This window comes from Lepeophtheirus salmonis, chromosome 5 (genome assembly GCF_016086655.4).
Source record: "Lepeophtheirus salmonis chromosome 5, UVic_Lsal_1.4, whole genome shotgun sequence".
In the NCBI taxonomy this organism is placed as follows: Eukaryota; Metazoa; Arthropoda; class Copepoda; order Siphonostomatoida; family Caligidae; genus Lepeophtheirus; species Lepeophtheirus salmonis.
Window position 1 is genome coordinate 63,914,251 of NC_052135.2, and position 16,382 is coordinate 63,930,632.

Consider the following 16,382-nt stretch of genomic DNA (forward strand, 5'->3'; position numbering starts at 1 on the left):
AATATCCTCATACTAAGAAATGTGTATTGATACTTTGATTTGTAGCTTTGTATATACCTTGACAGGTATAAGTAAATGTTTGAAAGGATATTTGCTACGAGTACATATTTCACAATTACATGTTTACAAGTAATATATAATTCAAAAGATGGTTTTATTAATAAATATAAGGATTAATTATTTACATACTCTCAAACGATTGTTATATAACAACTGCACGTCCAAAATGGACGAAGCTTTGGTAAGTAACTGTCAACAGAACCTAGATAGATTTGACTAGCTTTTATTTACGAGTGCTGCCATCTTCACGTTGAGGTTGGAAACTTTTCAAGCTATCCTTGTAATTATGCAACTTTGATTTAAAAAAAAGTCTTTATTTTCTCATTCTGAATTCAATTATCATTTGATTCTCAAATTTATTTTTGTATTATGTTGGTACATATGTTCACAATGTATGTGTATAATAACAACCATTATGTATAGTTTGTTTTTGACAGATGAGAAGATCAAAAGTCTTTTGGTATACCCTTTTATTTTCTACTATTGAAAAGAAAATTAAAAGGAAAAATCAGTTTAGGCGAAAACTCTTAAAAAACTTTTGAAAGATTATTTATTCTTTTTAATTAGTTATTTTTTACAAAATGCTAAATTTCCCCCTTAAATTATTTTTTTCTTACACATTTTTAACAATATTAGAAAATAGAAGAGCACACCTAAAGACGTTTGACCTTTTTATCTGTCAAAAAAAAACTAAATATACAAAATGGTTAATATTAAAATGTAAAAACAATTAAATAAGCTGTTATCGTTATCATAATCAAGACCAACGTAACTATAATTAATAATTTTTTTTAAATTATCTTGGTTTCGGATAATGTAGTCTTGATTACCAGACTATATATACCTACATTGGTGAATCAAAATCACCACTTGCATTATTTCTCCAAATTCAATTATTCGTAAGAAGCTTCAACTCATTCCCACATGACCGTGAGCGATACGAGAAAGGTTTAACAAAAGATCAATACAGGGAGATGAGAGATTAGCATGTTATTATTATTAAATTCTGCCTCTTTTACTTAATTTTTCCATTTTTAGATTAGCGGACTTATTTCCCAATGATAAGTTTTTAAGATTTTGAAACGATTCAAGGAGACTGTTACCCAAACTCCAGGACCAAGAAAATTTAGAATGAGACTGAAAAGGACTCTCGAAGCGATAAAAGAGGTTCAAATGAGGATTCTCTGAAATCCATCAATATCTATTTAAAAAAATCCAAAAGATATTAATATGTCTCGAGATTCAATTAACAAAATCATCAAGCAAGATCTCAGGATAAAGATTTAAATGCCTAAGATTCGGCATTGTCTTAAAGAATCCAATCAGGCGAAGAGATTTAGTGGAGCTCCATCGCTGCTTGAATAAAATCACACAGTCTCATTGCGTTGTATTCTGCTATAAGAAACTTTGTATTTTGGAAGCCATCAAATATCACTTTGGCTTAGGAATCACATCCAAAGACATCCACAATGTCCAAGATGATAAAAAAAAATTGGTATTATAAAATTAAAGCCCTATTTGTGATGGTTTGGGAGGAATATTCGTCGGACTGAATGTAAAATGTTATGGAATAGCCCATAATCAACCAATAAGTAGTGTAGGTATTTTTGTAGAGTAAAAGTACAATTCAACTATTAGAAAAAGAAAAATGGGGGGAACTCTTTCTTCTCTTTTGTTCACTTTTTAAAGATCATAGTGGTGTTACCCCCCCCAAATCATATAACAAGGTTGTAATTCAGTAATGCTATTTGTCTCCCTCCCGCCTTCTCCTCGCACTATCCAAAAATCCCATCCCTATCAATGAGTATAAAGACTTCAATCATTTGTTTCAGTTATACTAAACCAGTAGTTTTCAACCGTTTTTTTACCCATGAATTCCTTTTTTTTTAATTATCTTAATATGGAAACTTAAGCAAAAAAAAAAACCTATTCACTAGTATTAAAAAAATATATTGAATCATTAATACTATTTAAAAGCTAAAGTTTTTCATAGTGTAGTTATTATCTTTAAAATTTGAATGATCTTGGTTTTAATAAAAAGTTAATATTTTTTCAGTGAATTTTGCTGTCAGCTGTCGATGGGTCTGTTTATGTTTTATCTTAGCAAGTGTTCTAAACGTTAATTGGTCAAATTATAATTTATTATTTTAAGCTACGAACAATTATCAAGCATCAATTAACAATATTTCATAGTTCAGAAGAATTGGCTGACTACCAACTGACTTTAGACCTTTTTTATGTATCTTTTTGATGGAGAAGTTGCGTGATACAATAAAGGCAACGGCATGGGAAGGAAATGAAAGAGTGCCGAGGCCCAAGGATGACGACAACAAAGAGCCAACTAAATCCATCTTGAGAGTGAAATCTGGGATTGGTATTCATCAATTGAGAAAAAATAGGAATAACCATTATTTTGAAAGATAAACATTGCACTTCAACCAATAGCTATAGTTTACATATGTGAAGAAGATCTCTTCAGTGTCTATGTAAAAAGTGTATAAGGAAAAAGTTAATTTTATGTACAATAGACTTATATTTGTATTATGATTCGTCCATGTTTTTTGAAAATAATTTTCTTATCTACCTACTTCGATACACTAATATAACTATTTTTAAACATTTGCTTGAAAGTATGGTACGTATAAAAAGAGCATCGTTATTATACAGCGTGCGATATTAAATAGTGGAAATGACTTAAAATCAATCTGTATTACTTTAGGGTTAACATTTTAAAATTTAGGTTACATTATTTAAAGTAGGGACTACTCCGGTTACCAAAAGTCCTACCAAGTTGATGAGGCAGCATCCCAAGGCTCTCAAGATCAGGGATTGGATTTGAGGAGGTATGTGAAGAATTTGGGAAAGGCTTCTTATGTATGATGGAATCAGCAACAAAGGCTTATTGGTTTATGAGAGGCCATAAATTTTGGAATTGGTTAAAGCATAATGGGTCAACATTTTTTCGTTTTCTCAGAACAGAAGTTTTTTTGACTGTTGACCAGACTAGGAAAGCTTAAAATGACCGGTACTTAGCTGAGACAACCGCCAAAGTCCTTCCAGTCAATAGGAGTATACAATTTTAAGGTTTCATGATACTAGGCGTCTTGGCCTTTGACGGGAAGTATGGTTCCCCAGTAAGGAACTCAAAATCGGACAAAAGAAGTATGTGGAGGTTTTGTAGACGGTTATGAAGCCTTAAATGGATGCCAATTACAAGGATGTCAAATATTTATGGCAGCTAGACGGAGCACTGGACCACACGGCCAATAAATTTCAAGGATGTTGTGTCACCAATTTCATACCTTTCTTTCCGTTGTCGGTTTGGCCATCCTCTTCTCGAGACTGTCGAGAAGAGAGCCTGTGGTACTCCTCATCGAAATTTGGTTGACCTCAAGGTCTCTGTCGAGAAGCACTGGGGGCCATGTCCGAGGCCTTCATCTATAAGTGCTGTGGCGCCTTTAGGGCCAGATTGGAGGCCATGGTAGCAGCTAAAGAAAATGATTTTGAAAAAAAAGAAAGATGTATCATTCAAGAATTCTGTGGTAAAGCCTCAATGTTGTATTCCTTTTCATTCTTGAACATGCTTACCTACTTGTTCGTTATCAAGCTGTGTACAGTTCTCAATAATTTGTTGAATAATATTGCCATAGTTATGAAGAATTATCAATTGATTTTGGATCTTGTGTCTTTCTTTTTAGTAGAGGTTGCAAGATACATTAATGCGGATAACATGTCCTTTTAAATTGTGTACGGAAAGTTCACTGCACCCTTTTCAACCCGGGAAATTTACTTCCCTCTTTTCACCATAAAACACAAGTTATCATTGATACCTGGAAAAATAATTCCGAACAATATATATAAAAGTTCCTTTTTTAATAAAAACTTATGCTTTACGAATCACTATATGGTATGTAAACCTTAATGAACGATTACAACAAACTTGCTCCATAACTTTAAGTTTTTGTTATTTTCCATCATCAATATAGAACTATATATTGATTCTCACTCCTTGTGGCGATTGTTTCAAATTATCTAGACTTTTATTTTACATTTGAAAATACATTTTGAGCTTGTACAGCAAATTATTAATATTCTCTAATAATAATTATACTATAATATTTAAAAATATGTTTTTTCCTCGGAATGAACTTTCCTTGCGATGAGCTTGTCTTGGGCGAAAAGAGGAAATGCACATTCCAAGGGTGAAAAGAGCCTCGTGAACTTTCCTTTAACCCTTTCATATATGAACCTACACCTTATTTTTTCATTAATACAAATATTAAAACTATGAATAATTGTTCGAGGTAGGAGAAAAAAGCTGATTCCTTAAATATTTATTTTTTGATTCGAGTGTTACGGCTTTTCTTGAGTTCAGTATAAATTAGACATACCGCGTGGTCTATTGAAATCTGAACACTAACTCATTCAATAATTAATTGAAGTTGAGTGATTGAAACTAATCATATTTTGATATATTTAAGCATAAACAATTAGTTACAAAACAAAACAAATCTGAGCTCTCTAGCTTACGTACAAGTTGAGAAAATAAAAATAGAACGTGATCAACGAATTTATATTCGTGCACTCCAAGCAGTTGGTCATATCCAACCCGTGTCTACGCCGTCGACAAGTTTGAAACGTTGGAGAGGAATAATTGTTTTGTAAAAAGGCCAAAAATCCCAGAGGAGTTAAAGAAAACAGCCCAGGAAAATCCCCCCAAGTCCATGAGGGCCCATGCAAGAGATTTCGGGGTTTCACACCAGACGGTCGAGAGAGGTAACGAGGAAATAATTCCACGCAATTTTTTTGCCTTATTTTTCATATAATAACTCATAAAATATGATCAAAAACTTTATTTTTATTAGATAATATGTGAATAAATCTTTTGAAAAAGGTCTTTGGGTAGATAGGGTCTATGTTTTGCTTGAAACTGGATGAAAATCATACCCCCTAACCATACATGTGTCTTGAGTATTCTGTGCGTCTTTCAAGATCTCAATCTTGAATTCAGGTTCTTCAGTGAACTTTCTCCCATCTGAAGCACATATTCCTAATATATCAATTCAAAATTTATGTATTTTGTATCCTGACCGAGCACTGCAAGGTTATAGTGAAACAAAAGAAAAAAACTTGTCTCTAAAATCATTGGAAGAATCATAGAAAATAGAAAATAATTTAAATTATTTGGTAGTTTGTAGTTCTAATATGCAATAAGAAGCCATCATACAATGCGTATTAATATGAAAAACTCAGTTAATGGAAGCTTGTTAAAAAAATCATTGATATAAATACACAGCGAAAAAAACCGGATCGAAAATATTTCGGTCTCAAACCGACTCTTAACATTTATGTATACCTCAACATCAACAACTTCAATGTGTTTTTTGTTAGCCGCCGATTTCTTAATTCTCTTGACCCTTATAACTATTCTCAATTCCTGTTGTTAAGTTGTGAACAATTACTTAAGTACTATTGAATAGAGTGACCATATTTTGATTTCCAAAAAAGTAGACATGACTGAACAAAAGAGGGCACATGCTCAACTTTTATTAAGCCTATAACGCCATATCGGGTCTTACAAAAAGTATACATACATCCTCAATAGAGGGTCTGAAATGTTTAGCAACGGTCGTATTAAAAAGTATATAAGTTTATAGTTTTTGCCTGAATTATCCAAGGAAAAAGTTTTAAACAAAACACTTTTTTTATAGGTTTAAGAATAACTTAGATTTTAAACGATTAAAAAAATAAAACAATAGAAATGGACAAGGATTGCAATTTCAAAAATCAGAACATTGTGACTACTTATTGGGCAAGATAGAGGTAAATGAATAGAGAGTGGGGACCCAAAACTAGTATATAATTAAGATTGTATCCCTGTTATTTTTAATTACGAGGTTTCATTACGCAACCAAACGATAGCTGCAACAAAAATAAAAAGCTTTATTTATATCTTATTTCCCAAGTGTAAAGATCAACAAAAACGGCGACGCGTGTGCAATCTACTCCGTGGAGGTGTCAGTGCTGGGAAGGCTGCAGATACTGCTAGCATTTCCATCCTGACTCCCTATTATATCAAGAAGTCCATTACATTCCCACACAGCCAAGAATAAACAAAACTTATGCAACAACAATATGGCTGACCTGCCTCCATTTGGCCTTCCTCCAGCCCTGGCCTCAATCCCCTGGACTTTGCAGTTTGAGGCGTCTTGGAGAAGAATGTCTGTTGGACTTTCATCCAAATTCAGATTCACTCTGAGCTGCAATCATGATAGCGTGGTACGCCATGGACACGGGATTCATTGCCAAGAGGTGCCTATCTGTTCGCTGGCGTGTAAAGGCTATAATTCCTCGTGAAGAGGACATAGTGAATAAAAAATATATCTAAATATAGTATTTAAATTGGTTTTGAGTTGTATTTTCTTGATTCCATAAAGATTACTTTTTTCGTAACGTAAAACCTACTGTCTAATAGTTCTATAATTCGGAAGAATTGGCTAATTTTATGTTAATTTTGGCCTTAGTCATTTTCTTTTTGGAAGAAGGGTTGAAAGATACAGTTATCAAGTGACCTACATAATATATAGAATATTAAGCTAATTATAAATCATATTATGTATGATAGTATTTGCACGTATAAATAAGTGTGTGCGTAATATTCCTACTTATGCAGTAAACATCAGTAATAATCAATGAATGTTTAGTCACTTTAATGCCTTTATTGTCGCATTTTAAACCGTAATAATACCTTTGATAATAATAATCATAATAATATATTAACTTCCTTACGAACACAAGCATAATGTATATTTATTCCATATTTTGTTAATTTCTTTTAGCATAATTTTGATATAATTTATACAACTGCATTGAATGGTGTATCACCTGTCGTCTCTGTTGAGTAATCACTACTACAAAAATGTTGATAGATTCACATTGTCGCCTCGTGGAATACACGGTGGAGAACCCTTTCACAGTGTCTATTAAATCAAATTCCCTCTTTATACGAATTTTATGGATGCACGTCACTCCAACATACATGTCATATTAAATAAATGATTTAGCTTTAAAAAAGTAATCATTTTTAGAGGGACAACTTCAATTTTGCACAAATATTTATAGATAATATTAAACGACAATCCAACAATTTTTTTATCCATATGAAAATTAGTTTATTCATTGCAAAATATGTTTTGAGCTTATATTGTATATGGAATACTCAAAATCCTAAGAAAATGGAATTTAAATGAAACAAAAACATCATTGGATTATAATTCAATAAAAATTTGGAATATAAATTTTTTAAATGCAATTGCTTATGATCAATTATTTTTATAAAAACGTTTCTTTGAACTACGTTTTTATCTGGCCTTTTTTAAAAGTAGTAATTTAATAATTAATTACTAGAATATAAATATAGATACATTTATTATTTATGCTCTGAGCCCAACAAGGACTTACAATTATAACTCTGTAAAACTCTGTAAGAAATCCTAGGGTTACTCTCCCTCTTTTATGAGCCATCCCAAATGTTCAATCCGGTTTTGAACATATTAATGATAACTTGTATTAGTAGAAAAGGAAATTCAATAATAATGATAATAGCGTTGGAAATAAATTCACTCTGAGGGTTGCCAACTGCAAAAAACAGTCGAACTGAAAAAGGCAAGCAATTAGTATCACTGTCAATGAACCTCATCAAATGTTTTTAATTTTGGGCTCTACTCTCCTTCGGTGATTTTGCAATTAATGACAATTAGACATTTGTATGCACACACAAATGTTCACTCAGGTTTTAAATATTATTGAATGTAGTAGAAAGGGAAGTTCACTCCTCAGGAATTAAGTAATAAAGACAACAGCTTAAAAAAATAAAAATAATTATTCAGTTTTCCAACTGAAAAAAACGGGCGAGCTGAAAAATACATCCGATTTTCATCACTACATACTCGATTAAGTATGTATTGTAAGCACGAGTGTCTAAGCTCATTAGCGTTATATCACTCCTAGTACTGATCACCTTATCCGTATTTTTCCCTATCCCTTTCAGACTTTTTTTTTTTTTTTTTATACGTCCTATCTTTTTTAACATTCAACAGTCCTAAGGACTGATACATCGATCTTTCAGTTCTACGGTCCTAGTTAAATGACGTAGTTAGTAGTGACTAATAATTTCATTGGTTATAGTTTCTACAAAAGATCGATAACGTCCAGTCCTAGGATTGACAAATTTTATTAGGATCAAACTAATAGGACTGCAGTATTATTTATTTTTTTTTGACCGACCCAACACTAGTGCTCATAAACAAGGTTGTCCCCTAGCGGTTCAAGAGGTGCTGGTTCTTGAACCGCTAGAACTGGGATCGACAAAGTCGAACCGAGACCGCTATATATTACTTATCAGTCTCGATTCTTGTGAAAATATAATATATATTATAAAAAATAAATTAGCTTTAATAAATAAGTCAATTATCTGAGTTTTTTATGTCGCCAGGGTGATACAGTTGTATCTAAGTTCCGTATTGCTTAGGGTTTTTATAGATTTGAAAAAATGGTTTTATGCACCACAAGGTGTAAATAAAAGATGGAAAGTGGGGGGGGTAGATTATGGAGCCAGGTCCGCTACTAAGCTTGCAGGGTTTCCCAAACTTAACTATGCCAAGGCCCCCTACACTGATAAATTTTTAGTTGAAGACCCCTTTATACGAAACATGTGTTGACTGAAAGCAATTCCCAATTCTCCATCTTCCTGCACACACACTACCGAGCTTCCCCTAACGGCCCCACTTTGAAAACTATTTTCATAAGCAACCTTAGTTTTTGGGGCACATGCTGGAACTTACGGTACTACATATAAGGTAGCTGCGGCCCTGTTTGTATCTAATATCATTTCCCGGGCCCGAATTTTATATCGACTTACCTTTTTTTAAGTGCCTGTTAACAAACTGAGCCTGTATAAAAAAGAACCCAGACCGAAACCGTTGAAATGAAATAACAAATAGAACTGATGAACCTGAACAGGGCACAACCTTGCTCCTGAATGACGGAGAGTAACACTGAGGAGTTATAAGTATAAGTCCTTGATAGACTTAGAGTGTCATGTATTTTATTTGTTACCCTCATTCGATGGCTGGGATAATTATCCCGGTCTTACATTTCCTTGTTTTATAAATGTACTTAGTTTTATCCTTTTATATACGTACGTAATCTTTTTACTTTTTAGTACTGAATTGCTCATATCTCGAGAATATACCCTTTTCCTACATAGTCCTTCACGACTCCCTATTTATTCATAAATTGGCAGCGATCTATTTTACGTTCCACCTTAATACATAACCCAGAGTATATTTGAGGATTGACAATGGAGTTACTCTTGCTTATGCCCTTGTTTGTTACAGAGCGGGACTTGTATTGATTTCCTTCATCTCAAAGCTGGTACGAGCTAATTTAATGAAACGTCATGACAGTTAAGCTGCTCTCCTCTAAAAGATTCTTCAGATCGTCAAGTTTACCATGCTCATTTTCGGTTTCTTTTATTTAAATAACAGCCGTTGACAGTTGACATCTCTATCCATTATTAAGAGTTTTAATAATTCACGCAACTTTGATAAAAACTGAAATAAAAATAACTAGAGCTGGAACTTTTGTAGAGTGCAAGTTTATAAAGTTATAGTTTCTATTTAAAAAATCCATCCTAATAATAACAGAGTCTAATGATGAACTTAGAGCCACAAATAAATTTAAGCCGATCAGAATTAAATGTGTTATTATTTTTTTTAGACTTCTTGCCTCTTTTCCTAGAGCATTGGTTCTTAAGCTGGGTTCGATCAAACCCCAGGGATGCGGTAAGTCAGTCTCAGGGGTTTGGCGGAGATAAAGGCACACATCCAACTCATATGGTTTTTGATGAAACCAAGGTATTATTACGGGGGGCTCCATGGAGTATCCGAATCGTAAAAAATAGGTTGCCATTCGGAAATTACATGGAATGACTTGAAAATTTGAAAACAATGCTCTTTTTTTAAAAAAATACCTTTTTTTGTTTTTAAATAGGACTTTGTTATATGTAGATAAAAAGATTAGTCTTTGAAAGGGCCCATATTCATTTTCAAAAAAAAAAATACCTCTCTCATAACCATGACAATTTGAAGAATGTTTGAAAGGGTTAATCTCTCATTACGTTTTATTATATTATCTGCAGGCTGCTATGAGAAGGTTAGGAAGGATTTATATAATTATTTATATTTAGAAATGTCAATTGGGTAATACAATATTTTTGAACAGATTATTTTATGAAGAATATTAATATTTTATTCCAAATTCAAATATAATTTTATTTACCTTTATAAATAATAATTATGGATTTGGGAGATTATTTTGACTCTAATCAATTCATGAATCAAAAGCTATTGCTTCTTAAATTGAATAAGATTAGTTAGTATGCTCACGAACTTTGGTTTGGAAAATAAAAGACACTCTTCAGGTTGCAACTTAAAAAGTCCTGCACTTGTTTTAGCATATTTTTTACAACTTTAATTATAAAATAGAGATAGTAAATATTTTTTTCAAAAGATATGCCAAAATGCTAGGCATTGTTTATCCCTTCAAATTGATCATAATTTATTAAAAAGTAATTTTTTGAGTTAAATTTATATCTGGTCTTTTGAGCAATTTGTTAATTATGTTGATTTAAGATCTTTTTGATACAGGTAAATATGTGGAGTGTAGACATTATTTTGTATATGCAATCGTCTAATTAAAAAAAAGGAAATACATTGACACATGCAAATTATCACGGATTTATCAATAAGCTATAGGAATCTATAAACTGTTCAAAACAGCTTTATGTCTGCAAGGAAAGGACGTGCATGAGTTGATAAAGCACTATCTCTATTGAACCATCTAGATGACCCTCTTAACTCTTACTAAAAGTTGCAAAGCACTCTGTTTTTAAAAATAAATCATATGAACTCATCCAATTCAATTACATCAAGGGCCCCAGAAATTTATCATAGTTTTCATTCGTGATGGAAAAATAATTATTTGTTTAAATGAATTGCTTATTTTTATTTAAAAAAATAGCCCAATTGTCCTCAACTTTTGCCTATCTATATCAATTAAAAGTAAATTAAACAGAATATTAATTTACCAAAAATTGAATAACACTGTAATACGCAGACATAAAATGAATTTTCTAAAAACGCAAATTACTATATTTTTTTCAAAATATATTTATTTCAAAAAACGCAAAATAGGGACTCAAGTCACTATTTTATTAATTGAATTAAACCTAATTTATTTGAGATTTGACTAGGACTTGCGATTTTAAGTTAAATACTCGGACTTGACTGGACTACATGCACAAATAAACTGGAAAATCCTCAAATTGTTCAAATAAGATTCCAATAAACCGACTAGAGTTGTCAAAAAAAAAAAAAAGATTGTGACTTGCAGATGGTGGGTGACTTAGTCCCATGACTAGAGATAGAAACAAAAATTAGATACATCGCGTTGCACATTTCCACTAATATTTTATTAACCTTAAATTAGAGTTCTCTGTTGGGTTGTGTGAGTACTCGATACTAAAAAGTATAAATGCAATACCTATATTACTTCTGTACTTGAAAAAAATGATTATATTTAAATAATGTGGACGAAATACAGAGATTCAGTTAAATGAAGATTTACAAATATTATATAAAACATTATCACCTTCATAAAAAAGTTTCACTGAAATAATAATACAAATAATGAATATTCACATTTATAAAGATCAAATATCTCTTAATGAAGAGCTTATATGATGTGGCTAATAAATAATATTTATCAAAATATAAAATACATTATTTTTTTCAATAATAAAATTATTAAATAGATGAATATTTAAGAAAAATATGAAACAGCACAGAAAAGAATAGGTGCAGAAAAATATCACATTACCAATTGTTTCAAGAGTACGTTAAGTGCACCATTTCGATTAAGGATTCTTGTATTCCCGAAATGCACGAACGTATCGATCATGATCATGAAGAGCAGCCAAAACTCCACCCTTATTTTTTTCATCCTTGTCAGAATAATTAACTTCTTCACCTTTTAAGGTCGTTAGATTCCCTCCCAATGCCCTTAATAAAGCATTACCTGGACAAATATCCCACTTTTTTATTAGAGTTACATGAATATAAGCATCCTGATGCCCTTTTATTACTTCCAAAACCTTATAGCCAGCTCCACCAGCAGGAGTCGTAACTGTGTCTTGACCAAATACCTTTTTCGCCGTTTGATCAACGTCCCCAGCATGCGAACGCGAGACAATAAAACGATTATTTTTAGAAGAATTGCCAAGCTTTGACTTTAGGAAATCCTCCCTTAATACATGATTTACTTTATTTACATCTTCAGCCCATCCCCAGACTAGAACATCCTCAAATGGTTTATATATCACACCCAAAACTGGTTTTCCCTTTATAGCAACGCAGACCATGGTTGTGACATATTGATTAAGATTCTCAGTATATTCTTGTGTCGCATCAAGAGGATCAATCCAGACATCAATGTCCTCGATAGGAATATCATAAAAACCGTCAGATATAATCTCCTCTACTTCTGTATTCCTCAAAGGAGGCATTTGAATTTTATCCAGATCATAGGGCTTCGGATCGCTTTCCTCAGACACGATGTGTATGTTAGGAAAAGCCTTGAGGATTCCATTGTACATTGCTCGGTGAGAGAGCATATCCCCATCGGTGACAGGGTTATTAGCACCTTCATGTGTTTCTCCCTTAGACTTTTCACCAATGTCTGCCTAAAAAGTATTCGTATAATTATTAAAGTACTCTTCAATTTGAAATAAAATAATAATATCACACCTTTTCCCTAACTTTCTTCACTTCGTATCCTCCACGCCGAGCTGCTTCAATGGAAACAGACAAGAGCTCCTTGAGATTCACTGTTCTTGAATTCGTAGAGCGAAGTAAATGTATGCCATATAAGAGACAAATTGTGAGAATAATCCATAGTAATGTTGATTTGCGAGGTAGAAAAATGGAGGAAGACTGTGAGCCTTTTCTTCCCTTGGTCATTGTCAAACTATCAATCAAATAATAACCATAGGGTAAAGAAATAAAATAATCAATAACTCAGCGTTTATATATTAATTCTTATTATTTTATACTTTAAACACAAAATATGACGTGGTAAACAAAATTTTCTTTTTTTCCTATACGGAACAATACTTCATAGCTAACGCAACCTTTCAAACGTATCTTTCCGACTCTTTAAAAGTTATTTTTATCCTTGAAATGTATAATAATTATTCATACAATATAGAGGAGAAAAAAAAAAGATTGGGCGATCAATTGTTGCCTTTTTTTTCATATATGGAGAGTGTACAAAAAATATAGAATATAGAGAAACTCCTACAAAAAATGAATGACAAAATTTTGGCTGGACCTTTAATGATTATTAGGGTATCAATTTTAATTTATCAACTATTTGATCACATTATGAAATTATTTTTATTAATTCTAACTAATCGTTCTTTGAATACGTATTATATCGCAGAATGTACATACATGATGATCGAGGTATTCTTTTATAAAAACATTTGTTAAATCACGCAAGAGTGTGAAAATATTTTATTGAAGGATTTCCAGTTTGTATTAATTTATTTAGAGTGTTATTTATATATTCGTTTAAAAAAAGGAGCGCGTGCTAGATTTAAGCATAAAAAGATGAAAATATAGAGGTTTCAATTGGGTTTCTATTGGAAGATTAGTATGATTAACCAATAATATATATTTAATATGATGTCTGTGCATATTATAATATTATCCTAATTTTAAAAAACTAAATATTATTGTTGAATAATTAATTATCGACTTGTGTCAATGATTTTTTTACTCGATTCAAATGGTGAATAAATTTTCAAATTTGAAAAAAACAAAACATTTAGACTCCATATTTTATTGAGTTGGCTTGATTTTTATAACTAAAACTCATCAAATGTTTTGGGTTAGTTGTCACTCTCCCTAAGATCAACCACAATTTCTTATAAGGTTCCTCTAATCTCTAAGAGACAAAAATAAACATAGATATACTCCAGACAATATGGGCCGAGTGCCCAACTTGTCTATATCCATTAGTGATAAATTGAGTCTCCTGTGTAAACTAGGTGATACATTTTCATTAAAAAATTATTTTTACTCCAGTTCGTGTCTAAATATCATTTTTTTAGTTCATATTAATAAATTTTTTTGTCACATAAAAGCTTGTTTCATGAACGAACTGGGGCGTCCACAGGGAGAGGGCTAGAGGGGATTTAGCCCCCACCCACCCAACCATTACGGATTTTTGATTCTTAATAGAAAGTTTAATATTTTCAATTTGATTAAATTTTTCAAATTTTTTTCCAAAAAATTTCCCTTTTTTCTGAACAGCTCTGGAATTTAAAAAAAATTTTTTATTGATATATGATTTTTTATGAATCGACATGAATTTTAGAAATTTTTCTTCGAAAAATTGCATATTTCTAATTTAATTATATAACTTTTTTTCCAAAAAATTTCACATTTTGTGAACAGTCCCTGGATTTTTCCTAGTATACCTGCAATGTTTTTCTCTAGAAATCATAACTTGACACGACGTTACTTAGCTAGAAATATATTTACAACATACTATGTTGTCAGCTGTCTATATTTCTGCTTCTATACTCGATTGTGTTCAGAACGTTGATTGGTTGAATTAGAATAAGCTCTTGTTAATCTGTAAACAATCATCAACAATTATTGAATAGCTTGGAAGAATTGGCTTTCTACCAACGGATTTTAGACCTTTTAAATTCTGGTTTTTTTTTTGTATGAAATGTTGTTTGATACAACGACGTTTGAATAGGACCCCTTTGTGAGTTAAGGTTAATAAGGAGTTAAACTAGAAATTAATTGAATTATAAAAATTTTATGACTCATTCGATTGGCAGAAAACTGTTGTTTCAGATAGGGTAAAGAGTTTTTAGACAGTAGACTATAAACGATATACTGAGGATATACTGACTTATGATATGACTTTTCCTAAAATATTTTCACTTCTATATACATGGACTATTAATACAAAATTTCACGCCTCACTTCTGCAAATTTAATCAAAAACAAATAAATACGCAATGTATTTCTATTAACCTTAGAAATACCTACTCTTCTGGGTCTTAAATAATTTTTCAGTCAATAAATAATCTTATAATTAGCAGGTTTATCAAAAATGTGTATGTTAGAGTGACCAACTGTCTATTTTTCCCAGGACATGTCTGTCTAGAGAATTGTCTATAAATTTATTAAATATCCGATTTTTTTGATTTTTTTTTTGTACAAATAGTTGAATAAGGACTTTTATAGAAAAGTAAACTTTAATAATTTAAATTTTGGTATATGGAACAAATAAGATTAATAACATATTTTATTGTAAGAAAAAACCCCTTACCCCAAAAAAATATACTAACAAAAAACGGTCAGGCCTAGAGTTTAGACCTAAACTTGCATTATGTCGAATTATTCATCTGCTAAAAGTTACAAAAATTTATAATATTTATAAATCAGTTTGGGGTAAATTGAAATGTGCTGTTTACCAAGTATGAGATGAAAATACATTAAACTTCTCATTATTATTAATCAAAAAAGGATATTTATTCATTTAATAATGGTATATATACTAATAAATTTGTAGATAATTATACTTATGATGAAAATCTAGTTTAGAATGGGTATTTAAAAAAAAAAAAAAAAGAAAATCAACATTGCAATCCCGACAATTTGAAGAATGTTTTGGAGGAGAGAAAGAATAAAGCTCATGACGTTTCATTAGATCAGCTACAATCAGCTGTGACAAGGAAAATAGGAGCAGAGAATATGAACAAACACATTTGCTAGAATTATTCCGATGTTGATCCCCAATTCTACTCTGAGTCCAACAAGGACTAACAATTATTACTCTGCAACAAATCCTCAGGGTTACACTCCGCCTTTTATGAGCGCACACGAGTGTTCAATCATGTTTTGGATATAATTAAATCTATTTAGTAAAGGATGTTCACTATTCAGGAATTAAATAATAATGAAAACTGCAAAGGAAAAAAAAATAATTCTTCAGATAACCAATTCCAAAAAAAACGGGCCAGTTAAAAAATACAACAGGTTTTCATCATCGACACGGGTTAATGCGTAATCAGATTTTTTTAATTCTTTGAAATTAGAATGATGTAAATTTCTAAGAAAAAAAAAGTTTTGTTTTTTCGAAAATCGTCCAAAATCGAAGATTTTTGTGTTTTTGGTCAG

At 31.4% G+C, this 16,382-nt stretch overlaps 1 protein-coding gene across 1 annotated transcript; it reads right to left on the reverse strand.

Annotated features, from left to right (window-relative positions):
* Positions 1-11,678: 11,678 nt before the first annotated feature.
* LOC121118146 (inositol monophosphatase 3) lies at positions 11,679-13,235 on the reverse strand. Its single transcript, XM_040712688.1, has 2 exons — positions 12,927-13,235; positions 11,679-12,862 (listed from the first exon to the last, which is right to left on the reverse strand). Exons 1-2 carry the CDS (start codon positions 13,137-13,139, stop codon positions 12,038-12,040), a joined length of 1,038 nt encoding a protein of 345 aa, XP_040568622.1. The 5' UTR covers positions 13,140-13,235; the 3' UTR covers positions 11,679-12,037.
* Positions 13,236-16,382: the final 3,147 nt, after the last annotated feature.

Coding starts and splice junctions, on each gene's coding strand:
- LOC121118146 (XM_040712688.1), bottom strand. CDS start 13,139: ATGACCAAGGGAAGAAAAGGCTCACAGTCTTCCTCCATTTTTCTACCT. Junction 12,863..12,926: donor TGAAGAAAGTTAGGGAAAAG/GTGTGATATTAT, acceptor AATACTTTTTAG/GCAGACATTGGTGAAAAGTC.